Source organism: Scyliorhinus canicula, chromosome 3 (assembly GCF_902713615.1).
Source record: "Scyliorhinus canicula chromosome 3, sScyCan1.1, whole genome shotgun sequence".
Classification (NCBI taxonomy): domain Eukaryota; kingdom Metazoa; phylum Chordata; class Chondrichthyes; order Carcharhiniformes; family Scyliorhinidae; genus Scyliorhinus; species Scyliorhinus canicula.
Genome location: NC_052148.1, coordinates 172,946,500 through 172,970,880, shown reverse-complemented (window position 1 = coordinate 172,970,880; position 24,381 = coordinate 172,946,500). Strand labels below are relative to the sequence as shown.

Here is a 24,381-nt window from a genome sequence, read left to right as displayed (position 1 = left end):
GATGTTCTGACCCAGAAATTACATCAGTTCTGCTACTTCCCATTTTTATCAGGTGGATCACAACACAAGTAGCAGGGGTTCCCTGTTTCAGTTCATAAAGGTACTTTGGAGCAGGACTGAATCTCACTGATGTGAAGATGACAAGTTCTTTAACCTGAAGTCTGTGTTGATTTAGTTGTTCTCGGCCAGGAAGTGAATGAGATTCAACACTCTGGTGGTATGATTGGGAAAATGCAATAAATACATTTTGCTACAGAGTCATTCCCTACTAAAAAGTGTGTATGCATGTTCATGTTGCCTGGAATGGAGAGTAGGTGTTACGAGAAAAGGTTGAGGGTGCTAGGCCTTTTCTCATTAGAACAGAGAAGGATGAGGGGCGACTTGATAGAGGTTTATAAGATGATCAGGGGAATAGATAGAGTAGACAGTCAGAGACTTTTTCCCCGGGTGGAACAAACCATTACAAGGGGACATAAATTTAAGGTAAATGGTGGAAGATATAAGGGGGATGTCAGAGGTAGGTTCTTTACCCAGAGAGTAGTGGGGGCATGGAATGCACTGCCTGTGGAAGTAGTTGAGTCGGAAACGTTAGGGACCTTCAAGCGGCTATTGGATAGGTACATGGACTAGGGTAGAATAATGGAGTGTAGGTTAACTTCTTAATGAATGAAAATCGCTTATTGTCACGAGTAGGCTTCAAATGAAGTTACTGTGAAAAGCCCCTAGTCGCCACATTCCGGCGCCTGTTCAGGGAGGCTGTTACGGAATCGAACCGTGCTGCTGGCCTGCTTTCAAAGCCAGCAATTTAGCCCAGTGTGCTAAACAGCCCCTGGGCAGGGCAGCACGGTAGCATTGTGGATAGCACAATTGCTTCACAGCTCCAGGGTCCCAGGTTCGATTTCGGCTTGGGTCACTGTTTGTGTGGAGTCTGCACATCCTCCCCGTGTGTGCGTGGGTTTCCTCCGGGTGCTCCAGTTTCCTCCCACAGTCCAAAGATGTGCAGGTTGAGTGGATTGGCCATGATAAATTGCCCTTAGTGTCCAAAATTCTATGATCTATGATTAACCTAGCACAAAATTTCGGCACAACATCGTGGGCCGAAGGGCCTGTTCTGTGCTGTATTTCTCTATGTTAGATGAGCGGAGTATTGGATCTGACCACGGTGTAATCCCTTGATCATACTGTTGTGGAACTAATCTTTGCCCTTATAAGAGGGCAGAAAACAAAAATCACAGAAGGGGGAAATTAAAATGGTAAATCTGAATTAATTTTCTAATGTCTAATAAAATTACTTAGAAAAAAACTGGATGCCACTCAGCAGTTTTGTGATTTCTTAGCCAATATTTTACAACATTTCATCATCTGGCAAAAAGATCAAAAGTTAAAATTCATTTTAAAAAACTATTTTATCCTGCTATGCCTCTGATCATAACTGCTATAATGACAACAAGATGCAGGTGTGCTCATGCTAGCTTCAGGTGGGCAGCACAAGTGGTGCAGTCACTCAAGTCTGTTTCAGGCAGAATTGAAGATTCCCCCACAAGCAGTCATAAATGTATTATAAGCACATGTATAAAGCAGTGCTTAGAAGATTACTTTGTTCTCAAGCATAGAAAGGCTATTGAAGCAAAGTCAATCATAAAAATTAAGAGGGTAGTCAATGAAGATTTAGTGGAAAAATACTGAACATTGTGCAAGAGAGAAATAGAATTGACTTTTATTTCAATTATTTCTTTCAATCCCCCCCCCCCCCCATTTTTTACATATAACCATAGCAGAACTAAACTGATCAGAGGTAAAATAATTGTTCTCCTTTTGAATCCTATCCGATATACCTCAAATTGTTCGTTGGGACTAACTGAGGCCACGAGGTCTAACGTTGCAAGTACAGCTCCTGGATGTATTATGACGGGATCAGAAGAATGCAAGGAAGTCAGTGCATTTTGTAGCTTCACTTCTGTGACAGATTTGGCTGGAAACACAGCTGGAGCTGAAACGGTGTGATAGCCTGGCCTGCACAAAAAGTAAAATCATATGCATCACTGTATAGTCAAGTTAGAATAAACAGAAGCAAAGTAAGAAACTTCAAAAATCACATTTCTAGATTATTGAATGTATATAAAATTAAATCTAAAGATTTACATATTTCTATAACTTTACACTTGAACCACTGTGAAGTCAAAACGCAAGTTTTTTTTCTTTATACTCATCCTTCCCTGAAGAATAACATGCTGCATGGCAGCTGTAGCTTGCCACATAATAGCGCTAGTTTTAAAGATTATAAACAGTGAATATCTAAAGAGCAGTTTCTATGGCTTCAATTCTTCAAAAATAATGTCAGTTATATATCCATCCTCCTTATATGATTGAATTTCAGGAGAAAATTGTCCTTTAAATTTTTAAGTGATATTACTCAGTAAACAAGAATGCATTTTAATGCATCTATATTTAAATCACCAAATACATTTCATTGTCTAGTTACCAAATTAATATCAACATCAATTGTTTTAATAACATCTTACGACAACTATTGGAAATATAACTATATTTAAATGTTTACCCGGTTGTGATTTATCAATATTCAGAGATTTCAAAGTGCAAAAGGTGAGAATATTCATTAAAAAATGTACTTCTCATTCTTAAATGCCTAGTCATTTTTTTCTGCAGCATTAATGATGCCATACTTAGATATGTATTGGTTTCTAACCATCAATCTGAACATATCAACATTTGACTTGGTATGTCTAATTCTTCTGAGCTGCAATCAATTAAAATAAAAGGGGACTCTTCAACCAACAGCATCAAGACATGAAATGCTAAGAAATGAGTCCATTTATTCTTCACAGCATAAAGTAGTAGGTTCTTCACAAAATATAATATGCATTTCTATTGCCACATGTAACATAAGATGTGCAAATCATACACAAATCATACCCCTTGATTTATTTTGAAAAGGAGACAAATACGTTTCATTCTTACAATTCCTAAGTTCCAGATGCAAGCTCTTAAAATGTCAGGCATTTTATCGAGTGGAAATAGTACATAGGAATAAAAATTAGGAGCAAGAGGAGGCCATTCTCCACCTCGAACCTACTCCGCTATTTAATAAGAAAATGATGGAGCTGAGTTTGTCTTCATTTATTCATTCACTGGATGTGGACGTCACTGCCAGGTCAACATTTATTCAGCATTGATTATGACATCGAATGTCATGGGGAGATGGTTAAATGATCTCTTCTTGGAGATGCTGATTGCCTGGTACTTGTGTGATGCAAATGATTTTTTTACTTGCCATTTATCATAAGCACAAGCCTCAATCTTGTCCAGGTCTTGCTGCACATTGACAAAGTCTACTTAAGTACTTCAGGAGTCACAAATGGTGCCGAACATTGTGCAATCATCAGCAAACATCCCCACCATGACCTCATGTTAGAGGAAGGTCATTGATGAAGCAGCAGAAGATGGTTGGGCCTCAACTCGACTTTTCTGTCTGCCCGCTACACCTTTTGACTCCCTTACTAATCATGAACATACCCAATTCAACTTTTAAAATATTCAATGACTCGACAGCCGCTGCTCCCTAGGGGAAGAGAATTCCACAGACTGATGACCCATTCAGGAAAAAGAAAATTCTCCTTATCACCATGCTACATGTGAGAACCGTTATTTTTAAACATTACAAATAACTTCCTTACAGATAACATCCAGACACCACTATCACCATCCCTGGGTACGTCATATACCACCAACAGGACAGACCCAGCAGAGGTGGTGGGCACAGTGGTATACAGTCGAGAGGTTGTTTCCCTGGGAGTTCTCAACATCAACTCTGGACCTCATGAAGTCTCATGGCTGAAACCCCTGCTGCTTACCACATACTGTCCACTCTCAGTTGATGAATCATTACTCCTCCATGTTGAACATCACTCGGTGGAAGGAAGGACGGTCTCAAGGGCACAGAATGTACTCTGTGACTTTAATGTCCATCACCAAGAGTGATTCGATAACACAACTACTGATAAGCTGGCCAAGTCCTAAGGGACATAACTACCAGACTGGGTCTCTGACAACTGGTGAAGGAAGCAATAAGAGGGAAAAACATACTAGATCTCATCCTCACCAACCTGATGCACCTGTCCACCAGTAGGAGTGACCACCGCACAGTCCTTTTGGAGCTGAAGTCCTGTCTTCACATTGAGGATACCTTCCATCATGCCATTGTGTGGCACTGCCATCTTGCTAAATAGGATAGATTCAGGACAAATCAAGGGACTCAGGACTGGACATCCATGAGGCCCTGTGGGTCATCAGCAGCAGCAGAATTGTACCTGCCACAATCTGTTACCTCATGGCCAGGTATATCCCCCACTCCACCATTACCATCAATCTGGTGGATCAACCCTGGTTCAATGAAGTGTAGCAGAGGGCATTCCAGGAGCAGCACCAGGCATACCGAAAAATGAGCTGTCAACCTGGTGAAGCTGCAACACAGGACTACTTGCGTGCAAAACAACATAAGCACTAAGTGATAGACCAAGCAAAGCAATACCACAACCAATGGTTCAGATCCAAGTTTTGCAGTCCTGCCACATCAGCTGTGAATGGTGGTAGACAATTGAACTTACTGGAGGAGGCGGCTCCACAAATATCCGCATCCTCAATGATGGAGGAACCCAGCACATGTGTGCAAATGACAAGGCTGAAACATTCACAATGATCTTCAGCCGGAAGTGTTGAGTGGATGATCCATCTCAGTCTTCTCCAGAGTTCCTCTGCATCACAGATGCCAATCTTCAGCCAATTGGATTCACTCCACGTGATCTCAAGAAATAGCTGTCAAGCCCTGACAATATTCCGACAATAGTACTGAAGATTTGTGTTCCAGAACTTGCCGTGCCCATTGCCAAGCTGTTCCAGTACAGCTACAAAATTGACACCTACCCAGCAATGTGGCAAATTGCCTACGTATGTCCTGTACACAAAAAGCATGAAAATCCCAACCCGGCCAATTACCGTCCTATCAGTCTCCTCTGAATCATTAATGAAGTGATGGAAGGGATCATCAACAGTGCTATCAAGTAGCACTTACTCAGCAATAAACTGCTCACTAACACTCAGTTTGGGTTCTGCCAGGTTCACCCAGCTCCTGACCTCATTACAGCCTTGGTTCAAACATGGACAAAAGAGCTGAGCTCCAGAGGTGAACCGAGTATGACTGCCCTTGGCATCAAGGCAGCATTTTATCAAGTATGGTATCCAGTTGCAAAACTAGAGTCAATGGGAGTCAGGGGGAAATCCCTCCGTTGATTGGAGTCATAGGTTGCACAAGGGAAGATGGTTGCGGTTGTTGGTTGAAGTTGGTGGTTGTAGTCATCTCAGTCCCGGGACATCACTGCAGGAGTTCCTCAAGGTAGTGTCCTAGGTCCAACCATCTTCAATTGCTTCAATAATGACCTTCTTTCCAACATAAGATCAAATGTGGGCATATTCGCTGATGATTACATAATGTTCAGCACCATTCATGACTCCTCAGACAGTCGAGCAGTTCACTTGCAAATGTAGCAAGACCCGGACAATATCAAGACCTGGGCTGTCAAATTGCAAGTAACACCTGCGCCACACACGTGCCAGGCAATGACCATCTCCAAAAAGAGAGAATCAAACCATCGACCCTTGACATTCAATGGCATTTCCATCACTGAATCCTCCACTGCCAACATCCTCTGGGTTACAATTGACCGGAAACTGAACTGGACTAGCCATGTAAACACGGTGACTGCAAGAACAGGTCAGAGGCTTGGAATTCTGCAGCAAGTAACTCACCTCCCAACCCCCCCCCAAAGCCTGTCTAACCTGACAGGTCACAAGTCAGGAGGGTGATGGAATACTCCCCACTTGCCTGGCCGGGTGCAGCTCTAACAGCACTCAAGAAGCTCAACACCATCCAGGACAAAGCAGCCCACTTGATTAGCACCTATTGAACAAAGATTCATACCCTCGACCATGGATGCACAGTAACAGCAGTGTGTAACATCTACAAGATGCCCTGCAGGAACTCATGAAGGTTCATTAGGCAGCACCTTACAAACCCACAACCACCACCATCTATAAGGACAAGGGCAGCAGATACATGGGAACCCCACCACTTGGAAATATGCTTCCAAGTCACTCATCATCTTGACTTCCTTCCCTGTCGCTGGATCAAAATCCTGGAACTGCCTCCCTCATAGCACAATGGATGTACCTACACCACATGGACTGCAACGGTTCAAGAAGCAGCTCTGCGCCACCTTCTCAAGGGCAATTATGGATGGACAACAAATGCTAGCCTAGACAGCAAAGCCCACATCCAAAAAAATAATTTTAAAAAATCTGTTCCCCTAGTTCTAGTCCCTCCCTCAAAGGGAAATATGCTTTCAGCCTCCACTCTTTCAAGTCCCCTCAGTATCATGTGTTTCAATAACATCTCTCGCTCTTCTAAACACCAATGGACACAAACCCAACTTAGCCAACCTTTCTCTCCAACCCAAGAATCAGGTGAGTGAACCTTCTATGAACTACTTCTAAGGCTTGTGTCCTTAATGATGCCTTAGTACTCCAGATGTGGTCTCACCAATGTCCTGTACAACTGCAGCAAAACATATATATTCCATTCCCCTTGTAATGAAGGACATTAATTTGCCTTCCTAATCACTTGCTGTATCTCCAAACTAACCCTGATTATTCTGTATCACAGAGTTTTGCAATTTATTTCCATTTAAGTAACATGCAGCTTTCTTATTCTTCCTTTCAAAGTGGACAAGTTCATATTTTCTCTCATTATACTCCATCGGGAACTCAGTTAACCTGAAGAGAAAAGAGAGCCTTAGAACTACCTTAAAGGTTGGTGTGCGTTGGAGAGTGATGCCCGTATAGATTATATGCTAGACACCTTGACTGTCCTAAATTTCAAAATCTACAGTAATGTTCTCAGTATTGATATACTACAGCTAAGGGTCCTTGAACTGAAGTGTAAGTTAGAGACAGTCCTACACATAAGTTCACTGGACAAACCGATCAGGATGATGAGGAGAAGGCAGTGGCATCAGTGGATTAGTACTAATCCAGAGGTCTAGACTAATGCTCTGGGGACATGGCAGTTAGTAGAATATAAATTAAATTCATTCATCCAGAATTAAAAACTCGTCTCAGTAACGCTGACCAGGAAAGCATTATCGATTTTTGTAAGCAGCCATCTGGTTCACCAATGCTCTTTAGGGAAGGAACATTGCTGTCCTTACCTGGTCTGGTCTACATATGACTGCAGACCCACAGAAATGTGGTTGACTCTTTAAATGCCCTCTGAAAAAGCTTTGCAAGCCAGACGGTTGTAACAAACCACTAGAAGGTCGGAAATAAACAAAACTGACGGACCACATGGCATCAGCCAAGGCACCAAAAACAACAAAGGCAAACCCAGTCTTGTTGACCCTGTAAAGTCTTCCTGTTTAACATATGGAGACTTGTGCCAAAAGTGGGAGAACCATCCCACAGATTTATCAAGCAACAGTCTGACATATTCACCAAAGCATATTCAACAAATCAAACCTTACAACCTCCAAGTCACATCATCACTCTCCTGGGTATGTCCTATCCACCAGCAGGGCAAACCCACCAGAAGTGGTGGCACAGTATTATGCAGTTGGGAGGGAGTCCTCAACAATGACTCCAGTTGCGATGAAGTCACATGGCATCAGGTCAAACATAAGCAAGGAAAACACCTGCGGATTATTACCTACTGCCTCCCTAGGTTGATGAATTAGTACTCCTCCATGTTGAACACCAATTGGAAGCAGTGAAGGGGGGCAAGGGTACAGAATGTACGCTGAGTACTCTCACAAAGAGTAGATTGATAGCACCACTACTAATCAAGCTGGCCACGTCCTAAAGGATAGAGCTGCTAGGCTCGATCTGTAGCAGGTGATGAGGCAACCAACAAAAGAGAAAAACTTACTTTTAAAAAATTAATTCAAGCGATGTGGGCTTCGTTGGCTAGGCCAGCATTTAATGCCCATCCCTAATTGCCCAACAGGTGGTGGTAGTGAGCTTCTTTCTTGAACCGCTGAAGTCTATGTGTTGTGGATATACCCACTGTGCTTTTTGGGAGGGGTTCAGTGAAGGAACGGCACTCTATTTCCAAGTGAGAATAGAGTGTGGCTTGAAGTGGGACTTGCAGGTGGTGGTATTCCCATGGATCTGCTGCCCTTGTCCTTCTAGAGGGTAGTGGTTTGGGGCTTGAAAGGTGCTGTCTGAGGAGCCTTGGTGACTTCCTGCAGTGCATCTTATGGTTGTACACATCACTGCTACTGAGCATCGGTGGTGAAGGGAATTAATGTTTGTGGATGAGGTGCCAATCAAGCGGGCTGCTTTATCCTGGATGGTGTCAAGCTTCTTGACCTCATCCATGCCAATCAGGAGATCAGAATGTAGAATTGGTTCGAGTGGAGTTGAGGAATAGTAGGGGAAAGGAATCTCTTGTGAGAGTGGTCTACAGGCTATCTAAGTTTCGACGAAGTAGGACAAAATATACAAGAAGAAATATTGGGGGCCCGCGATAAAGGGACCGCAGTAACCATGGGCGATTTTAGGGGGAGGGGGGTCCTCATAGAACGCTGTGGAGACAAGTTGCTTAGAGCAGCATATTCTGGAACCAAAAATGAGAGTAGGTTATGTTCAACTTGTGTTGTACATGTGGCAGGATTAATTAATGACTTCAGAGTGAAGGCATCCCTAGGTAGTACCGTCCTCAATATGATTGAATTTTACATCCAGTTTGAAAGGGAGAATAGTGGATCGAAGACTAGTATTTCAAACTAAAATAAGGGCAACAATGTGGGCATGAAAGCTGAGCTTGCTTAAGTGAATTGGGACTCTACGCCAGGGGGTATATCAATAAAAGTAGTGGCACACAGTTAAGGGGATGTTTCAGAATATTCAGAATAAGTATATTCCTATTATAAAGAAACATACTAAGGGGAGGTCCCACCATCTGTGGTTAACTAAAGAATTTAAGAAAAGCATCAAATTTAAGGAAAAAGCATACAACTGAGCAAAGATGAGTGGCAGGTCAGATGATTGGTCAGAATATAAAGAATGGCAGAGAGTGACTAAAATGTTAATCAGGAGAAAGAAATTAAGAGTAGGAGAGGAAGCTAGCTAAAAACGTAAAAACGAAGAGCATGAGTTTCGACAGGTATTTAAGGAGGAAAAAAGTAGACAAAAGTTGGTACTCTAGGGAGTGACAATGGAGAGATAACTGTAGATAATTAGGAAACGGTGAATGAAATTAACAAATATGTTTCCTTCCTTCTTTACTGTGGAAGAAGCAAAAAACATTCCGTACCAGGTTCTCGATAATAGGTTCTTGATTATTAAGGGAATCGGGGCAATGGAGAGAAGTTCAGAACAATGGGGATTGAGAAACATATCAGCCATGATCGAATAACGGAGTAGATCTGATTTGCTGAATGGCCTAATTCTGCTCCTATATTTTATGGTCTAACAGTTATAAATGAAGAGGTGGAAGGGAGAGGAAAATTGTGTTTAACTAATTTACTGGAGTTCTTTGAAAGAATAGCATGCACTGTGGATAAAGGGAATCGTAGCTATACTTGGATTTCCAGAAGTCATTTGATAAGCTATCAAATCAAAGGTTATGGTGAAAAATAAAAGCTCATGGTGTAGGGTATAACATATTAACATGGATAGAAGATTGGCTGTTTGGCAAAAACAGAGTATATATAAATGGATCTTTTTCTGATTGGCAGGAAGTGACAAGTGAAGTCCTGCAGGGGTCTGTGCCGGGACGTAAACATTTAAAAATTTAGATCAATTAGATGATGAGAGCGAATGCATGGTAGCTAAATTTGCAGATGACGTAAAGATAGGCAGGAAAGTACGTTTTGAAGAGAAAATAAGGAGGCTGCAGGCAGATATAGATAGATTGAGTGAGTGGGCAAAATCTAGCAGACATATAATGCATAATGTGGGAAAATGAGGGGTTGTTCACTTTGGCAGGAAGAATTAAAAAAAACTTAAAGGGAGAATGACTGACGAATTCCGAGGTGCAGAGGGAGCTAGGTGTTATAGTGCAAGAGTCACAAAAAACATCTGCAGGAACATCAAATAATCAAGGCTGCTAATGGAATTCTATCCATTATTATGAGAGAAATTGAACATAAAAGGAAGGATGGCATGCTTCAGTTCTACAGGGCATTAATGAGACCAAATCTAGAACACTGCTGCAATTTTGGTCTCCTATTTAAGGAAGGATGTAAATGCATTGGAGGTGGTTCAGACGATATTTACTAAATTGATACCTGGAATGAGCAGGTTGTTTTATGAGGAACGTTTAGACAATCTGGGCTTGTTTTCATTGGAGTTTAGAAGACTGAAGGGCGACTTGATTGAAGGCTATAATATCATGGGCCACGGTTTAGAGAACACCAAAGTATATCATGGAGTTCAACTGATCCACAACATTTAATAGATTTTGGTTATGGGAAGCACAAGGGCCCACTTTACAGGTGTAATGCAACAGAGATCTAAAGTATTTTTAAAACTAAACAATGTTTATTCTATGAACCAGTTAACATTTTATAAACCCACAGTAAACATCTTGCCAACTACCAACACTGATACCCCCCCCAAAAAGATGCAGTACTCTATAGGTAACCCTTAGTCACTTTCCTAACAACATCCATAAGCCAAAACACTTAACAAAGAACTCTCCACAGAGAACAGTTATCACTTTTAAATTATCAAGCGATCTAAACACCTTGTTTAACATACAGAGAGAGACCAGTATACATCTGTTTGATTTGAATGAAGCTCTCCAACTGAAATGGAAACTAAAACACAGAGCTAAAAAGAGCTTCCAGGTCAAAACGAAAGTAAAAAGCAAAATCACATTCCAGCTCCACCCACACTACAGTGGGAAAAGACCAATTCTATGAGGAGCTTTTCACTGCCATGGAAAAATCCCGAAGACGAACATCTCTCCAAGACTGCAATATAAGATTGGACATGAACCTCGAGGCATGACCCTCCTGCCTTGGGTATCATGGTCAGGGAAAAATAAATGAGAACAGAAGCTAGTTGAGCTTTGCGACCGCCACGAGTTGTGAGAAAATAACAACTTCTTTCAAAATAAACCATGTCACAATGCATTCTGGAGAAATCCACGATCGGGACATTGATACATGTGCTACAATCCCAGTTGATATTATAACTGGACAGGAAAATCCCATGTGGAACTCTGGCTCAAAACGTTATAAAAAGCGGAGGAACAGAATCACAGGGCTGCTGATTACTTTTAAGAAGAAAAAAATACATTTATCAAACATGATAAAATTGGATTATAATGTAATACTCCTTTACTCCCCCTTAGCCCAACAATTGCACACAGGCTTTAGAATGAACATGGATTATAAAGTACATCTTAATCTACAAGCACATAAGATAATTGCAGGCAAATACATGCTCTACTCCAAAATCTAATGATTTTGCGGATGTTGTTACGGACGTCTGATCAGCTCTCAACAATGGCGAAGAGCCTGGACCAGACCCATTACTTTTTTAAGTTTTCAGACAGTGCGGAAAGATCGATTTGTTCCAGGAGTGACTATAATAGGGCTTGGTTATTTTATAAACAAACTTTATTAAAACAAAAGAAAGCAATATTTAAACTTTTAAATTTCAACCCTAAAAATAACAGGTTACATGAAGTTTCTTAACCTTAACACACTAGTTCCCATTAAACAGCACCTTAGATCAATATGCAGCTCTTGTTCCACTTACACAGGCGCATGAAGGAGACTTGCATTTACAAAGCAGTTTTCTTATTCTTAGGGATATTTTTCAGAACCCATTGCCAAAGCCTGCCCTGGTGGCAACTTTTGTGTCCTCTTTCAGTCGATTTCCAAAGCCTACTCCTATACCTGTTCAAAACAGCATTGTTTCCCTTTCTCTCTCTCTGAGTTCCGCTCAACCCTCAAACAAAGGTTCTCTGGGGTTTTCAGACTTGAACCTACCATCGTTATCGTGGCTGTTTGATGGCCCACTCCCATTTCTACAAAAGAACAGCCTATGCAATTAATATGCAACCAATCTCCCATTGATAGACAAAGAGACCATCAGACTGTGTAATGGGCTAATGTCCCAAAGAACAATGGATCTGAGGCATTCTCTGTATTCCCACTAACGAGTTTAAGTCTGACTGTGACAATTTAACTCAGCCAGGTGTGGGCGTATCTCTCGGACTCCGTGATAGTAGTTTTTTTCCCTCAGTCAGTTAATTCCTAAATTGCCTACTGCATCTGGGATCTCATTCTGAACCAAATTTCATATCTCCCTCGCATATCACCTCCCTTCCTAGAGAGAAAATGAACCATTAATATACACAGATGGCTTCATGTTATGAACCTAATTCAATTTTAAACATTTCTTAACATTCCATACGGTATATATTAATTTAACATTTTTAAACAAGCAAATACCATATGAATATAATCCATTGTAGTCTTTTCCAGTCATGATAGGGCATCAGCAATTATATTTTCTTTCAGGACACTTTTGCGTTAGTTCTGTCCAAGTAGTACTGGTATTATCGACCTAAAGGTGGTCTCGGTGACAGTCTCCATACTTTTACACAACAAAACATTATCAATAATTAAGTTACATGCAGTTGTCTGGCTTTACCAGCAGAGTCTTATACGCGATTGTACAAGAGATTATTGATTGCTGTTGCAACATTCATCATCAGTTTGTCTTATTTATAAATGGTTTTGTATCCTGCTTCTGTTGAGGATACCCAAAATAATTGGGAACAGCTGTTGCATTTGGACAGTGTCAAACACCAATCATTACATGTTCAAAAGTGGCCGACTATTCTGGCTACATTTGTACCCGCTCTTCAGCCACCAGAGTCCGTATTCCACCACAAACAATGTCCTCTGTGAAATATTGAGACAGCCGTAGTTCTTCATCTGTTCCTCCTGACCAGATCCTAGTGTCATCACTTCCTGTGTCACCATTACAAAAGGAATTTGATTGCCTTGGGAGCTCCACAGTTCCTGCAGTTTCTTTCATTGCAACCAGCTACATTGTGAGCAGCTCTCTCCCTTTTTGTGGTTGTTGCTGTTACTCTTGAAACTCAGGCAGACAATTTCTGATATACTGAAGTTCCTGTCCAATCTGATGCAAGATCTCAGCTTTCTTCCAAATCTGAATTTCCAGACTAGTTTACTCTTCTGTGTAACCATCATTGATGTCTGCTGCTGGATTAAGTTCCCATGCCAGCTTCTTTGTAGCTTTTTTCCATTCACTCTGTCAATGAGTTCTATTTTTTGTTTTTATTATATTAGTCATCTCTATTTGTACCTGTGCTGTTAGCAGATTGAGCTTGTATGGGTGTTGTTTATGGGAACATCATTTCTGATAGTCACATTTTGCATAATTACTTTTGTACGTCCCAAGTTATCCACTGCACCAACTCTGTGTGACTGTAGTGACTCTTTCAGGTCATTTTGATTTTCCTCCGGAAAGTAACTCAATAATTGATCCCAATTTTTGAACATTTCTTCATTGTCCAATTTAATTTGATAAATATCAAATTCAGAATGGTCTGGATTTATTTATTCTCCCCGAGTTCCAACGGCTAACACTTCCTCCTTCTTTCCTTTTCCTTCAAAATAACATTTTAGCATATTAACCTGGCACACTCTGGGAGTCCGCCTTCTGCCTGACTTTTTTATGAAATGATTCGCCTCACTCAGTTTCCTTCCGATTTGATAAGACCCAATAAATCTTGCTTTTAATGGTTCCTCGAATGTGGGGATGGGTACTAAAGGTGCTTGTTTGATTACCACCTGAGGTTTACATATTGCCTGACCTGTAAGGTGAAATTCACCTACATCCTTATGCAGCCCAGGCCAATAAAAATTTATTTGTATTTTTGCAAGCGTCTTCCTGACCCTTAAATGACCCCCGACTGGAATCTCATGCACTAAACCTCCTTTCTATAATCCATCTGTAATGCCATTTGATGAACTTCTACCCATTTCTCATCTGCTTAAGTATACAAAGGTCTCCATTTTCTCATTAATACATCATTTCTAATGTAATAACATTCCAGTATACACTCAGATTCCATTTCTATAAATGATTTTTGGTATAACTTCTTTATCTCTAAATTTCTGTTTTAATTCAACGAATTAAAACTTAAAAAAAATTTTTTTTTATAAAGAGTACCCAATTCATTTTTTCCAATTAAGGGACAATTTATCGTGGCCAATCCACCTACCCTGCACATCAGGCTCTGTAATGGGCTATTGGCTGGTCAGACAGGAGTGTCCTGAAGGACAATGGAGTGGAGGCATCCTGTGTATTCCCACTAACGAGTTTGAGTCTGATTGGGCAATGTTACTTGGCCAGGTGTGTGTAGCCCTCTGTCTCTAAACTGGCAGTATTTTCCCTCAGTCGGTTGAACCGCTAAAATGCCTGCTACATCTGGGATCTCATTTCTGGACCCAATTTCTAATATCTTCCTTGCGTAACAATGTCTCCTCAGAATCCCTCCCAAATTATTGTCATGTGCGAGCTTCCAAACGTACCTCACAAAACACACTAAAATCTTGTCTTTTAAGTATGTTTTCCCTTAGCAGTTTGCACTCTGAAATCCAGATCAGTTTTTCCAAATGACACTTTTAAACAAAGCTTCTGCTCCACTTTTAACAGAAAATCCAGTCCAGGATTCCACAATTCCCAGACTATTAAAACGGCATCAGGCATTTGTTTTACCTTTGAAGGCTGCTGTATGACTAATCTGGTTACTGCAACTGTCTCTTTAACTCGGAACACTTTGTTTACTCTTCTTTGAATTCTTCTGAACAATACCTTGGTCTGTCTTCTCTTAACTTCAGGTGTCTCAAATGTTTTTTCTGTCCAAATTCCTTGGTTATCTGGATTATATCTTGTTCCTTGGGAAGCTTACATCTTTGCAACTCCCTGGTCCTTTTCAGCTTCTCCTGGCAGAGTTGAGAGCTGTTCACACCCCAGTGTCCTGTCATAAAATGCAGCTAAAACTAATACTTAAAAGCTACTGTACCCTACAGGACCCCAGATACTGAGCAACACCCACATGCCTTGTGCAGGAGAATGGTGATAAGAAACATATCAGACATGATAGAATGGCGAAGCAGTCTCGATGGGCCGAATGACCTAATTCTGCTCCTATATCTTATGGTCTTATTCTTCAAATGGTAGCCCCCTCTAAGCACAATAGAAATATAGTTGGAACTTAACTAACCCCCACAAATACCTTCTCTAGCAAGAATCTAACTATAGTTCGACTCTTCCAGGGACAGAAACATCAAATTAAATCCACTTATAATACCTTATTTCTAATCTTTACCAATGCAAATATAAATCCTTTCAAACTACATTTATTTTCTGAATACTGGCTGGATGTGTTCATCACCAGATGTAACTCTCTGGACAAGATTCTCAACATGCACAGCTATGACAGCACTGACTGTGATACAGATCACTCCAGGGTGTGCCTGGATCAGGATACCACCATTGGAACTTTTTTAACTCAAAGTATAAATGCCATTCTCGCATCAACGTCAGCCATACTGCCTACCCAGCTAAAAACAAAACTCCTCGACTTGCTTGACGAGGTGCCCTTTGACATTCCCACACGAGAAGTGAAATGGAACATCTTTCAATACATCATCTACAATATCGTAGTCTCAACATATGGGAAGCAAGAGCAGGAAAATGCTGACTAGTTTTGAGGCTAACATCACTATGATGGAAGTTGTTATTGAAGCTGAGCAATCCTCTCACATTAAATACAAGAGAGATTTGTGCGGGAAAACTCTGAATGCACTAAGATTGGATTGGATTTGTTTATTGTCACGTGTACAGAGGTACAGTGAAAAGTATTTTTCTGCAAGCAGCTCAACAGATCATTCAGTACATGGAAGAAAAGGGAATTAAACAAAATTCAAGAAAATACATGAGAATACATAATAGGGCAACACAAGATATACAATGTAACTACATAAGCATTGGCATCGATTGAGGCATACAGGGTGTAGTGTTAATGATGTCAGTCAATAAGAGGGTCATTTAGGAGTCTGGTGACAGTTGGGAAGAAGCTGTTTTTGAGTCTGTTCGTGTGCGTCCTCAGACTTCTGTATCTCCTGCCCGATGGAAGAAGTTGGAAAAGTGAGTAAGCCGGGTTGGAGGGATCCTTGATTATGCTGCCCGCTTTCCCCCGGCAGCGGGAGGTGTAGATGGAGTCCATGGATGGGAGGCAGGTTCGTGTGATGGACTGGGCGGTATTCACGACTCTCTGAAGTTCCTTGCGGTCCTGGGCCGAGCAGTTGCCATACCAGGTTGTGATGCAGCCCGATAGGATGCTTTCTATAGTGCATCTGTAAAAGTTGGTAAGGGTTAATGTGGACATGCCGAATTTCCTTAGCTTCCTGAGGAAGAACCATTCAAAGTAAAATCCAACAGACACCTATGTGCCAATGACTGCTGGTTACAAGTTTGGCAGAATATCCAGATATCTTCCAACACTGGGGCACGTATGAAAGATGTAATAAGGCAACAGGTACATCAGCTCCACTGAAAACTGAAAACATTGCGCGACAATCACCAAGCAGGAACGTTCTCTTCCAGTCGGGGAACACTTCAGCCTTTGATCTCCGGGTAAGCGTTCTCCAGGGCAGCCTTCAGGATGCCCGACAACGCAGAATCGCTGAGCAGAAACCTATAGCCAAGTTCTGCACACGAGTGCGGCCTTAACCGGGACCTGGGATTCATGTTGCATTACATTCATCCCCCACCATCTGGCCTGGGCTTGCAAAATCCTACCAACTGTCCTGGCTTCAGACAATTCACACCTTTTTAACCTGGGGTTACCCATATCTCTGGATCTGTAAATATTTAATTACCTGCAAATGCTCGCATTCTATGCATTGTCTGGCATCTTTAAATTTGTCTATATATGTGTTTCTGGAACATACCTCTTCATTCACCTGAGGAAGGAGCAGTGCTCCAAAAGCTAGTGTTTTAATCAAACCTGTTGGACTTTAACCTGGTGTTGTAAGACTTCTTACTGAAAACAAAGGCGGGGAAACCATCATTGGCGGCAATAAACAGTTAAGAACTGGGTGAACTTGTACCTTGAATTATACTCTTGGACAGGGGTGGGCAAACTTTTCCATGCAAGGGCCACATTCAGAAATTCACAATTTTAAAGGGCCGCATAGTATATTAAGTGAAATAATTAATATTTTAAATAGCCAAAATAAAAGGTCTTTAAAGAAAAAAAAGCACATTTATTTGAAAAACAAAGTAACTCAGGAAGTAACAGAACAATGTCAATGAGAATGATGCATCTGACTGCAGTCATTTACCAGTTTGTTGAAATCAGGTGTCAAGTTGCTTGTGCTGATCCTTAACACTGACAGAAGCACAGCCTAGCCGAGTCAACGATAAAAACGCGCGTAGTGGGGTGGATGAGTGGGGCTGCCTTATTGGTCGGCTTAGTTGGGTGTGCGACCAATAGGAGTCCAGGTTACAAACAATAATAAGGCTTATTGTTTGTAACCTGGACTCCTATTGGTCGCATACCCAACTAAATCGACCAATGAGACAGCCCCACTCATCCACCCCACTACGCGCGTTTTTATGCGGCCCGCCAACGAGGTGCCCGGAATCATAACCGGCATTTTTGAAAAGCCGCCAGGGAAAAGCCGCTGAAGTAAATGCGCTTATAGCGCATTTACTTCAGCGGCTTTTCCCCGGCGGCTTTTCAAAAATGCCGGTTATGATTCCGGGCACCTCATTGGCGGGCCGCATAAAAACCATTGTCGGGCCGCATGCGGCCCGCGGGCCGTAGTTTGCCCACCCCTGCTCTAGGGTGAACACAGTCTCCGAGGAAGTTCCAGACACTATAAAAAGCTTGCCTGCCTTAGCAGAGCTAGGGATTGAACCCACAATGGAGGTGCTTAGCAAAGCTTTGACTCACTTGCTAGGAGTCAAGCTTCATATGCTGATGTTATGCCACTTGAAATCATCAAGTGAAGGAAATGGGCACTCCGACACCATCTGCCTCTGCTGGAGGGAGGAGGAAGTGCTCCAAGGTATGTGTGATGAAAAGATAATGACTGCTCAAAAACAAGGGCGACCACAGCAATTACAACTATCAACACATCTCCCGGCTGGGAAAAGTGAGAAAAGTATTTATCCATGTTGGCTTCATTAGACTACAGATCTTGGCTGAAATCTTCTACCCTTAATCTCAATGCAGTTTCAGATTGGAAGATCTACCATTGACATGGCCTTCTCAATCTGACATCTGCAAAAGAAAAGCCGTGAACAAAGGAGAATACGATATATCGTCTTTATTGATCTCACCAAGGCAATAGACCATGCAAGCAAAGAAGGTTGATTTAAACTTGGAGAAAATTGGCTGATTGCCATAGCTGCTCAATATGATTTATTTCCATGACAATATGATGGAGCAACATCGGATAAGCAACCCTTTGAGCTGTGTGGATGGTTTCCTTTTTTTTTACTTGATATGCTTTCAGATTACTTACAGACGGTGTTTACATAAATTCCACACTGATGGAAAGTTGTTCAGCTTTGTTCACCTAAGTTTTAAGACGTTGGTGCGCCCAAGTCCTCATCAGGTAGTTGGTTGACATTAATGCCGCACTAACACTTTATTTTTTTTAAGAGAGATATTTTATTCCAAACATAGTCAACATAACACAACCATCGAATAGAGTATACAGTTTGTACATTTTTTTCTCATTTATTACCCTCCCGGCCTCCACCATACCTCGTGCAAATTTGATTTTCTCTAACCTGAGAAACTCTTACAAGTCTCCCAACCATGCCGCAACCCCCGGTGGCATGGCCGACCTCCAATTCAAAAGTATCCACGCCAGGCAATCAGAGAGGGAAAGGCCATGACATTGGCCCCGTTCCCCTCCAGCAGCTCTGGCACCTCCGACTGTCCAACAATCGCCACCATAGGGTCTCGCTTCATCTCATCTCTTATAATCTTCGATGAGTTCCCGAACACCGCCTCTCAAAAGTTATCCAACTGCTCACACCCTCAGAACCTAGGGGCATGGCTCGCTAGCCCCACCCACACTTCTCACACCCGTCCACGACCTCCGGGAAAAAAAATTCATCTGAGCCCAAGTCATGTGGCCCCTTTGCACCATCTTAAATTGTACAAGACTCAACCTTGCACAGAAGGAGGTTGAATTCATTCGGTGCGTTACTTCACACTCAAGTCTCCATTCTATCTCCCTTCCCAACACCTACTTCCTCTTGATCCATTTCTCTAACACCATGCCTTAATCACACAACCACCCATTTATCCCAATCCTACTATCCACCCCCCTCATCCAGGAGCAACATTTTCTCCGAAAGCGTATACTCCGGAACCGGAAGGAACAAAGGCAGCTCCTTGCGAGCAAGTCCCACACCTGCCATATCCAAACTTATTCTCCCTTGGCAGCTCGAACCTCACCCGCAGATTCTCTAGCCCAGCAAACGTCCTCTCTGGGACGTTCCTGACCCACACTAATCCCTCTTCCCTCCATCTCCTCTTCATCCCATCCATCCCTCTCCCCCAGCGCAAACCTATGATTCCCACACAGTGGAGTCATCACTGACATTTGGCACAGTTAAAGTGCCTCTTCAGCTGATTCCAAATTTTTATAGACAACTCCACCACCAGACTCCTTGTATACTTCCTTAGAGCGAGAGGGAACAGGGCCGTCACCAGTGCCCTCTAACCTGATCCAATCTGCCCCCCTGCACCTGCCACCATCGTCCCACCTTCTCCATATAGACTGCCCAATAGTAATGCAACAAGTTCAGGAGCGCCAACCCCCTTCCCACCTCTGCCTTGCACAGAGCCCTCTTCACCCTCGGCACTTGCCCTGCCCACACAAATTCCAAGATTAACGCATCTACCTTCCGAAAAAAGGCCTTGGGGAGGAAAATCGGGAGGGGCTGAAACAAAAACAGAAATCTTTGCAGCATATTCATCATCACCACCGAAAACTTCCCTGCCCACGTCAGATGCAGCACATCACACCATTAACCTTCTCCACCTACCGCGTCAAATTTGATCTATGCATTGTGGCCCATTCACGGTTTACCTGAATCCTTAGGTACCGGAACAGCTCCCTTGCGACCTTAAATAGCAGTGATCCCAAATTCAACATCCCTTCTCCCCCCCCCCCCCACCCCCCCCCCCCCCCCCCCCCCCCACCCCCCCCCCCCCACCCCCCCCACCCCCCCCCCCCCACCCCCCCCCCCCCCCCCCCCCACCCCCCCCCCCACCCCCCCCCCTCTGGCCCCGCTACATTCACCAGAAGCGCCTCGCTTTTCTCTTTAACAATAATAATCTTTATTAGTGTCACAAGTAGGCTTACATTAACACGGCAATGAAGTTATTGTGAAAATCCCCATGTCGCCACATTACAGCATCTGTTTGGGTACATTGAGGGAGAATTCAGAATGTCCAGTTCACCTAACAAGCACGTCTTTCGGGACTTCCTTACATTCAATTTATAGCCCAAAAAGGCCCAAACCTCTCCAGTAAGCCCATAATTCTTCCCATGCTTTCTAATAGGTCCACCATGAACAGCAACAGGTCATCGGCATACAGTGACAACCGGTGCACCCTGCCCCCCCCCCCCTCCCACGCCACTCAGCCGAGGCCCAAAGTGCCATCGCCAATGCGAAACATAGCGGAGTCAGTGGACACCCCTGCCTCGAATCCACGTGCAGCCGAAAATACCCCAAGTTCATCCCATTCGTTTGTACACTTGCCATTGGGGATGCATACAACTGAACCCACACCACAAATCTCGGCCCAAAGCCAAATCTCCCCAGGATTTCAAACAAATACCTCCACTCCACCCAGTCAAAGGCCTTCTCTGCATCCATTGACACAATCACTTCTGGCAGTCACCCCCCCTCCCTGATGGGGTTATAGTACCTTTAACAACCGCCTAGTATTACTAGAGAGCTGCCTCCCCTTCACAAACCCCGTTTGATCCTCTGAGACCATCTCCGGCCACTTCAAACCTTCGCGCCAATACCTTTGCCAAGTCTTTTACGTCCGTATTCAGCGAGGTGGGCCTATAGCACCTGCACTCCATTGGATGCTTCCCCTTTATCAGGATCGGCGAATGTGGCCGGCAACTCCCCCTTTTCCACCGCTTCACTAAACATGCCCGAAAAGTGGGGGGCCTCACGAACTGCTTATAAAATTCTGTCAGGAAGCCAGCCGGCCCCGGTGCCTTACCTGACTGCATCATGTCAATGCACTCCATCATCTCCTTTAGCCCTAATGGCTCCTCCAGTGCCTGCCCTGCCTCTTCCCCTCCTCCAACTCCGGGAAGTCAAGCCCATCTAAAAAGCGATTCATAATCAACCCCCCGCCGCCCCCGCCCCAAGCTCAGCCCTATACAGCGCCATATAAAAGGCCTTGAACACCTAATTTACCCTCTCCAGAACCGACACCATGTTCCCCCCTCCCACCGCCTTCACATGAACATTTTAATCGCCACTGCTTGTTGTCACAGCTGGTGAGTCAGCATGCGACTCGCCTTCTCCCCATAATCATACTGCACCCACCCGCGCCCTCTGCAGCTGACCCACCGGCCTTCCTGTTGTCAATCGATCAAATTGCACCTGCAACTTTTCTTTCCACCAACAACTCCTTCTTGGGGGCCACAGAGTATCTCCCATCCATCTCATCCTCTTCGTCCAACTGGCGCCGATGCTCCTCCCTCCCCATCCTATCCCCCTCCTGGACCACCGCCTTCAAGGCCTCCCAAAACATGGCTGCCGATACTTCCCCATTCAGATTAAGCCCAACATCATTCTTGATCACCATTGCCACCTTCCCACAGAACTCCTTGTCGGCCAAAAGCCCCAAATCCAACCATACCTAAGCTTCTGTGCCTGACCCAAACAAAGTCTCACAGTTAGTCCCACATATTCCGCACCTTCTACCCCCATCAGCACTGCTCAGCTCACCACAAAAAGTCAATCTAGGAATATACCCTATCACATGCGAGGAGGAGGAGTACTCCCTCTCTCCCAAGTGCCCAATCCTCTACGGATCCACCTTCCTCTCCATAAAGCCTCAAGCCATTCTTAATCACCCTGTCAACTTGGGGCTCGACGTATTCATCTTCAGCTCCAACACACAATTAAAATCATGCCCAAGAATCAGCTGGTGAGAGTCCAAATCCGGGATCACCCCTAATAGCCTCTTCATGAATCCGGCATCATCTTGGTCAGGCGCATAACATTCACCAACGCCACCGGAATCCCCACGATCAACCTCCACCCACACCCCCCTGTTCCCGCAACCACCTCGCTCCCGCAATCCCCATTTTCTTGTTCAACAGTATGACAACGCCCCTCAAACCCCGAGTAGAACTGAGTCCGATCCACCCCTTCCTCAACCTCACCTGGAGGTGCGTCTCTTGCAGGAAAATCCCTTTTTCTCTCTCAAACGTTTCAAGTGTGCAAACACCCGAGACTGCTAAACCGTCCGATTTAGCCTACGTACATGCCATGTCACGACTCACCTCCCCCCTAGAGTCAGCCATCATCACCCCATATCACCACTCTGAATTGGGCCCACCCAAGATGGCCTTCCCGTCCATGACCAAACTCACCCTCCATAACTGCCACGTCATCCCCCCCAACTGGTTAACCACCGAAACCACCCACCATTTCAATTCCTAGCATTTCTCGATCGTGTGACGACTCCCATCTGAAGACCCTAACCCAAAAACCCACCCGTTGCTTCTTTCCAATAACAATTTAACTTCAATACAAAAATAAAATAAAAAAACCCCAAAAATAAAAAGGTGGCTGCAACCACCCCCATATCAATCTTTCCCAATTGGCAAACGGAAACAGATAACAAAATTCAACAGAGACAGAACCTCCCTTCTCCCTTCAGTCTCTCCCCCCCACCCCCCAAAGCTTATGTTCCTTAAGAAAATCATTGGCCTCCGCTGGTATTGCACTAATATGTCATAATGAGAAACACCTTCCATGCCTAATGAATAGATTCACTCACACATTTAAAGAATTTGGTATTACCATCAACATCAGGAGGTTAAATATCATGGTCCAGAATGTTGCCATACTGCTTTCTCGCAGCATTGATAATGTGACACTGGAGGTTGTTGACAGTTGCACTAATCTGCACTCCACAATCACCAACAATATATAATTTAATGCTTTGACAAGGGCTTTGACAAAGGATCATCTGGACTCGAAACATTAGCTCTTTTCTCTCCCTACAGATGCTGCCAGACCTGCTGAGATTTTCCAGCAATTTCTTTTTGGTTTCACCTTAAGAGATAGAAGGCTGTCACAGATTGGGCATTCTCTAATGTACACACTTCAATAAAGAAAGTTTGAATAAAATGATTTTGAGAAGGTTAAGTTGACCAGATCACATTCTCTAGGGTTAAAACACTGGACTGCATATATCAAGGATTTGCATCCCTACTTGAACTGACAATTACATTTCGATGCCCTCAAATGGCCAAGTTTTGTGGGGTTCATGATCAACCTGCTGGTCAGGTACCTTGCAGCCAGGTGACCATTCGCCAATGGCATATTATACTAATATAAAAATCCAGAGTACCTCACAAATATCATCTAATATGGAGAAGCTCTCAAGAAACCTGCAAGCCACATCATCTTGGCCAAGCTGGAAGGCAGTAGCATAGGAAAAAGCAAGGCAAAAAGTTAAGAAGAAAAATTAAGGATATATATTTATATATATTCATCACTGACCCACTTACAAAGAAAGATCTAAATGTGAAAGTTATATAATAACATTAGAGAACATTTTGAGGTGTATCAGTATAACAAAAACTAGGCTAAATTATTCCTACTGGGCCAGTACCTTTTTCTGGACAAAGCTGGAGTACCCCAAGGAGAGGGAAGGGTAGTCTCATGTGTCAAGTAAGGCGGAACTTGTTCAGCAAGACTATAGACAAAAAAAGCAAACGTTGTTGGACAAGGATTGTTAGGAAGAATAAGCACAAGTTTGTTAGTACAATTACAGCTAAGATCGCAAATTGGCTTAAGAAAACAACATGAAAAGCAGGACAAAAAGCAGCAGCTTATATCTATCACTGGTGGATGAAGAACCAATGGAAATAGAAAATAGATGCAAAGATAAGAAATAAACCAAGTTTCTAAGTAAATTGGCAAGATTTATAATTGTACTCACAGAAATATCTACATGTA

General features: G+C 43.1%; 1 protein-coding gene across 2 annotated transcripts in view; it reads right to left on the bottom strand.

Annotated features, from left to right (window-relative positions):
* Window positions 1–24,381, bottom strand: part of wdfy3 (WD repeat and FYVE domain containing 3) — a 490,874-nt gene that overhangs the window by 251,549 nt on the left and 214,944 nt on the right. The window contains exons 13-14 of one of the 2 annotated variants that reach the window (XM_038791772.1): window positions 24,035–24,118; window positions 1,836–2,013 (exon numbers count right to left, since the gene is read on the bottom strand). In XM_038791772.1, coding sequence (XP_038647700.1) covers window positions 1,836–2,013; window positions 24,035–24,118 — 262 coding nt within the window. The remainder of the gene's footprint in view (window positions 1–1,835; window positions 2,014–24,034; window positions 24,119–24,381) is intronic. The other variant, XM_038791773.1, reaches the window with a different exon arrangement.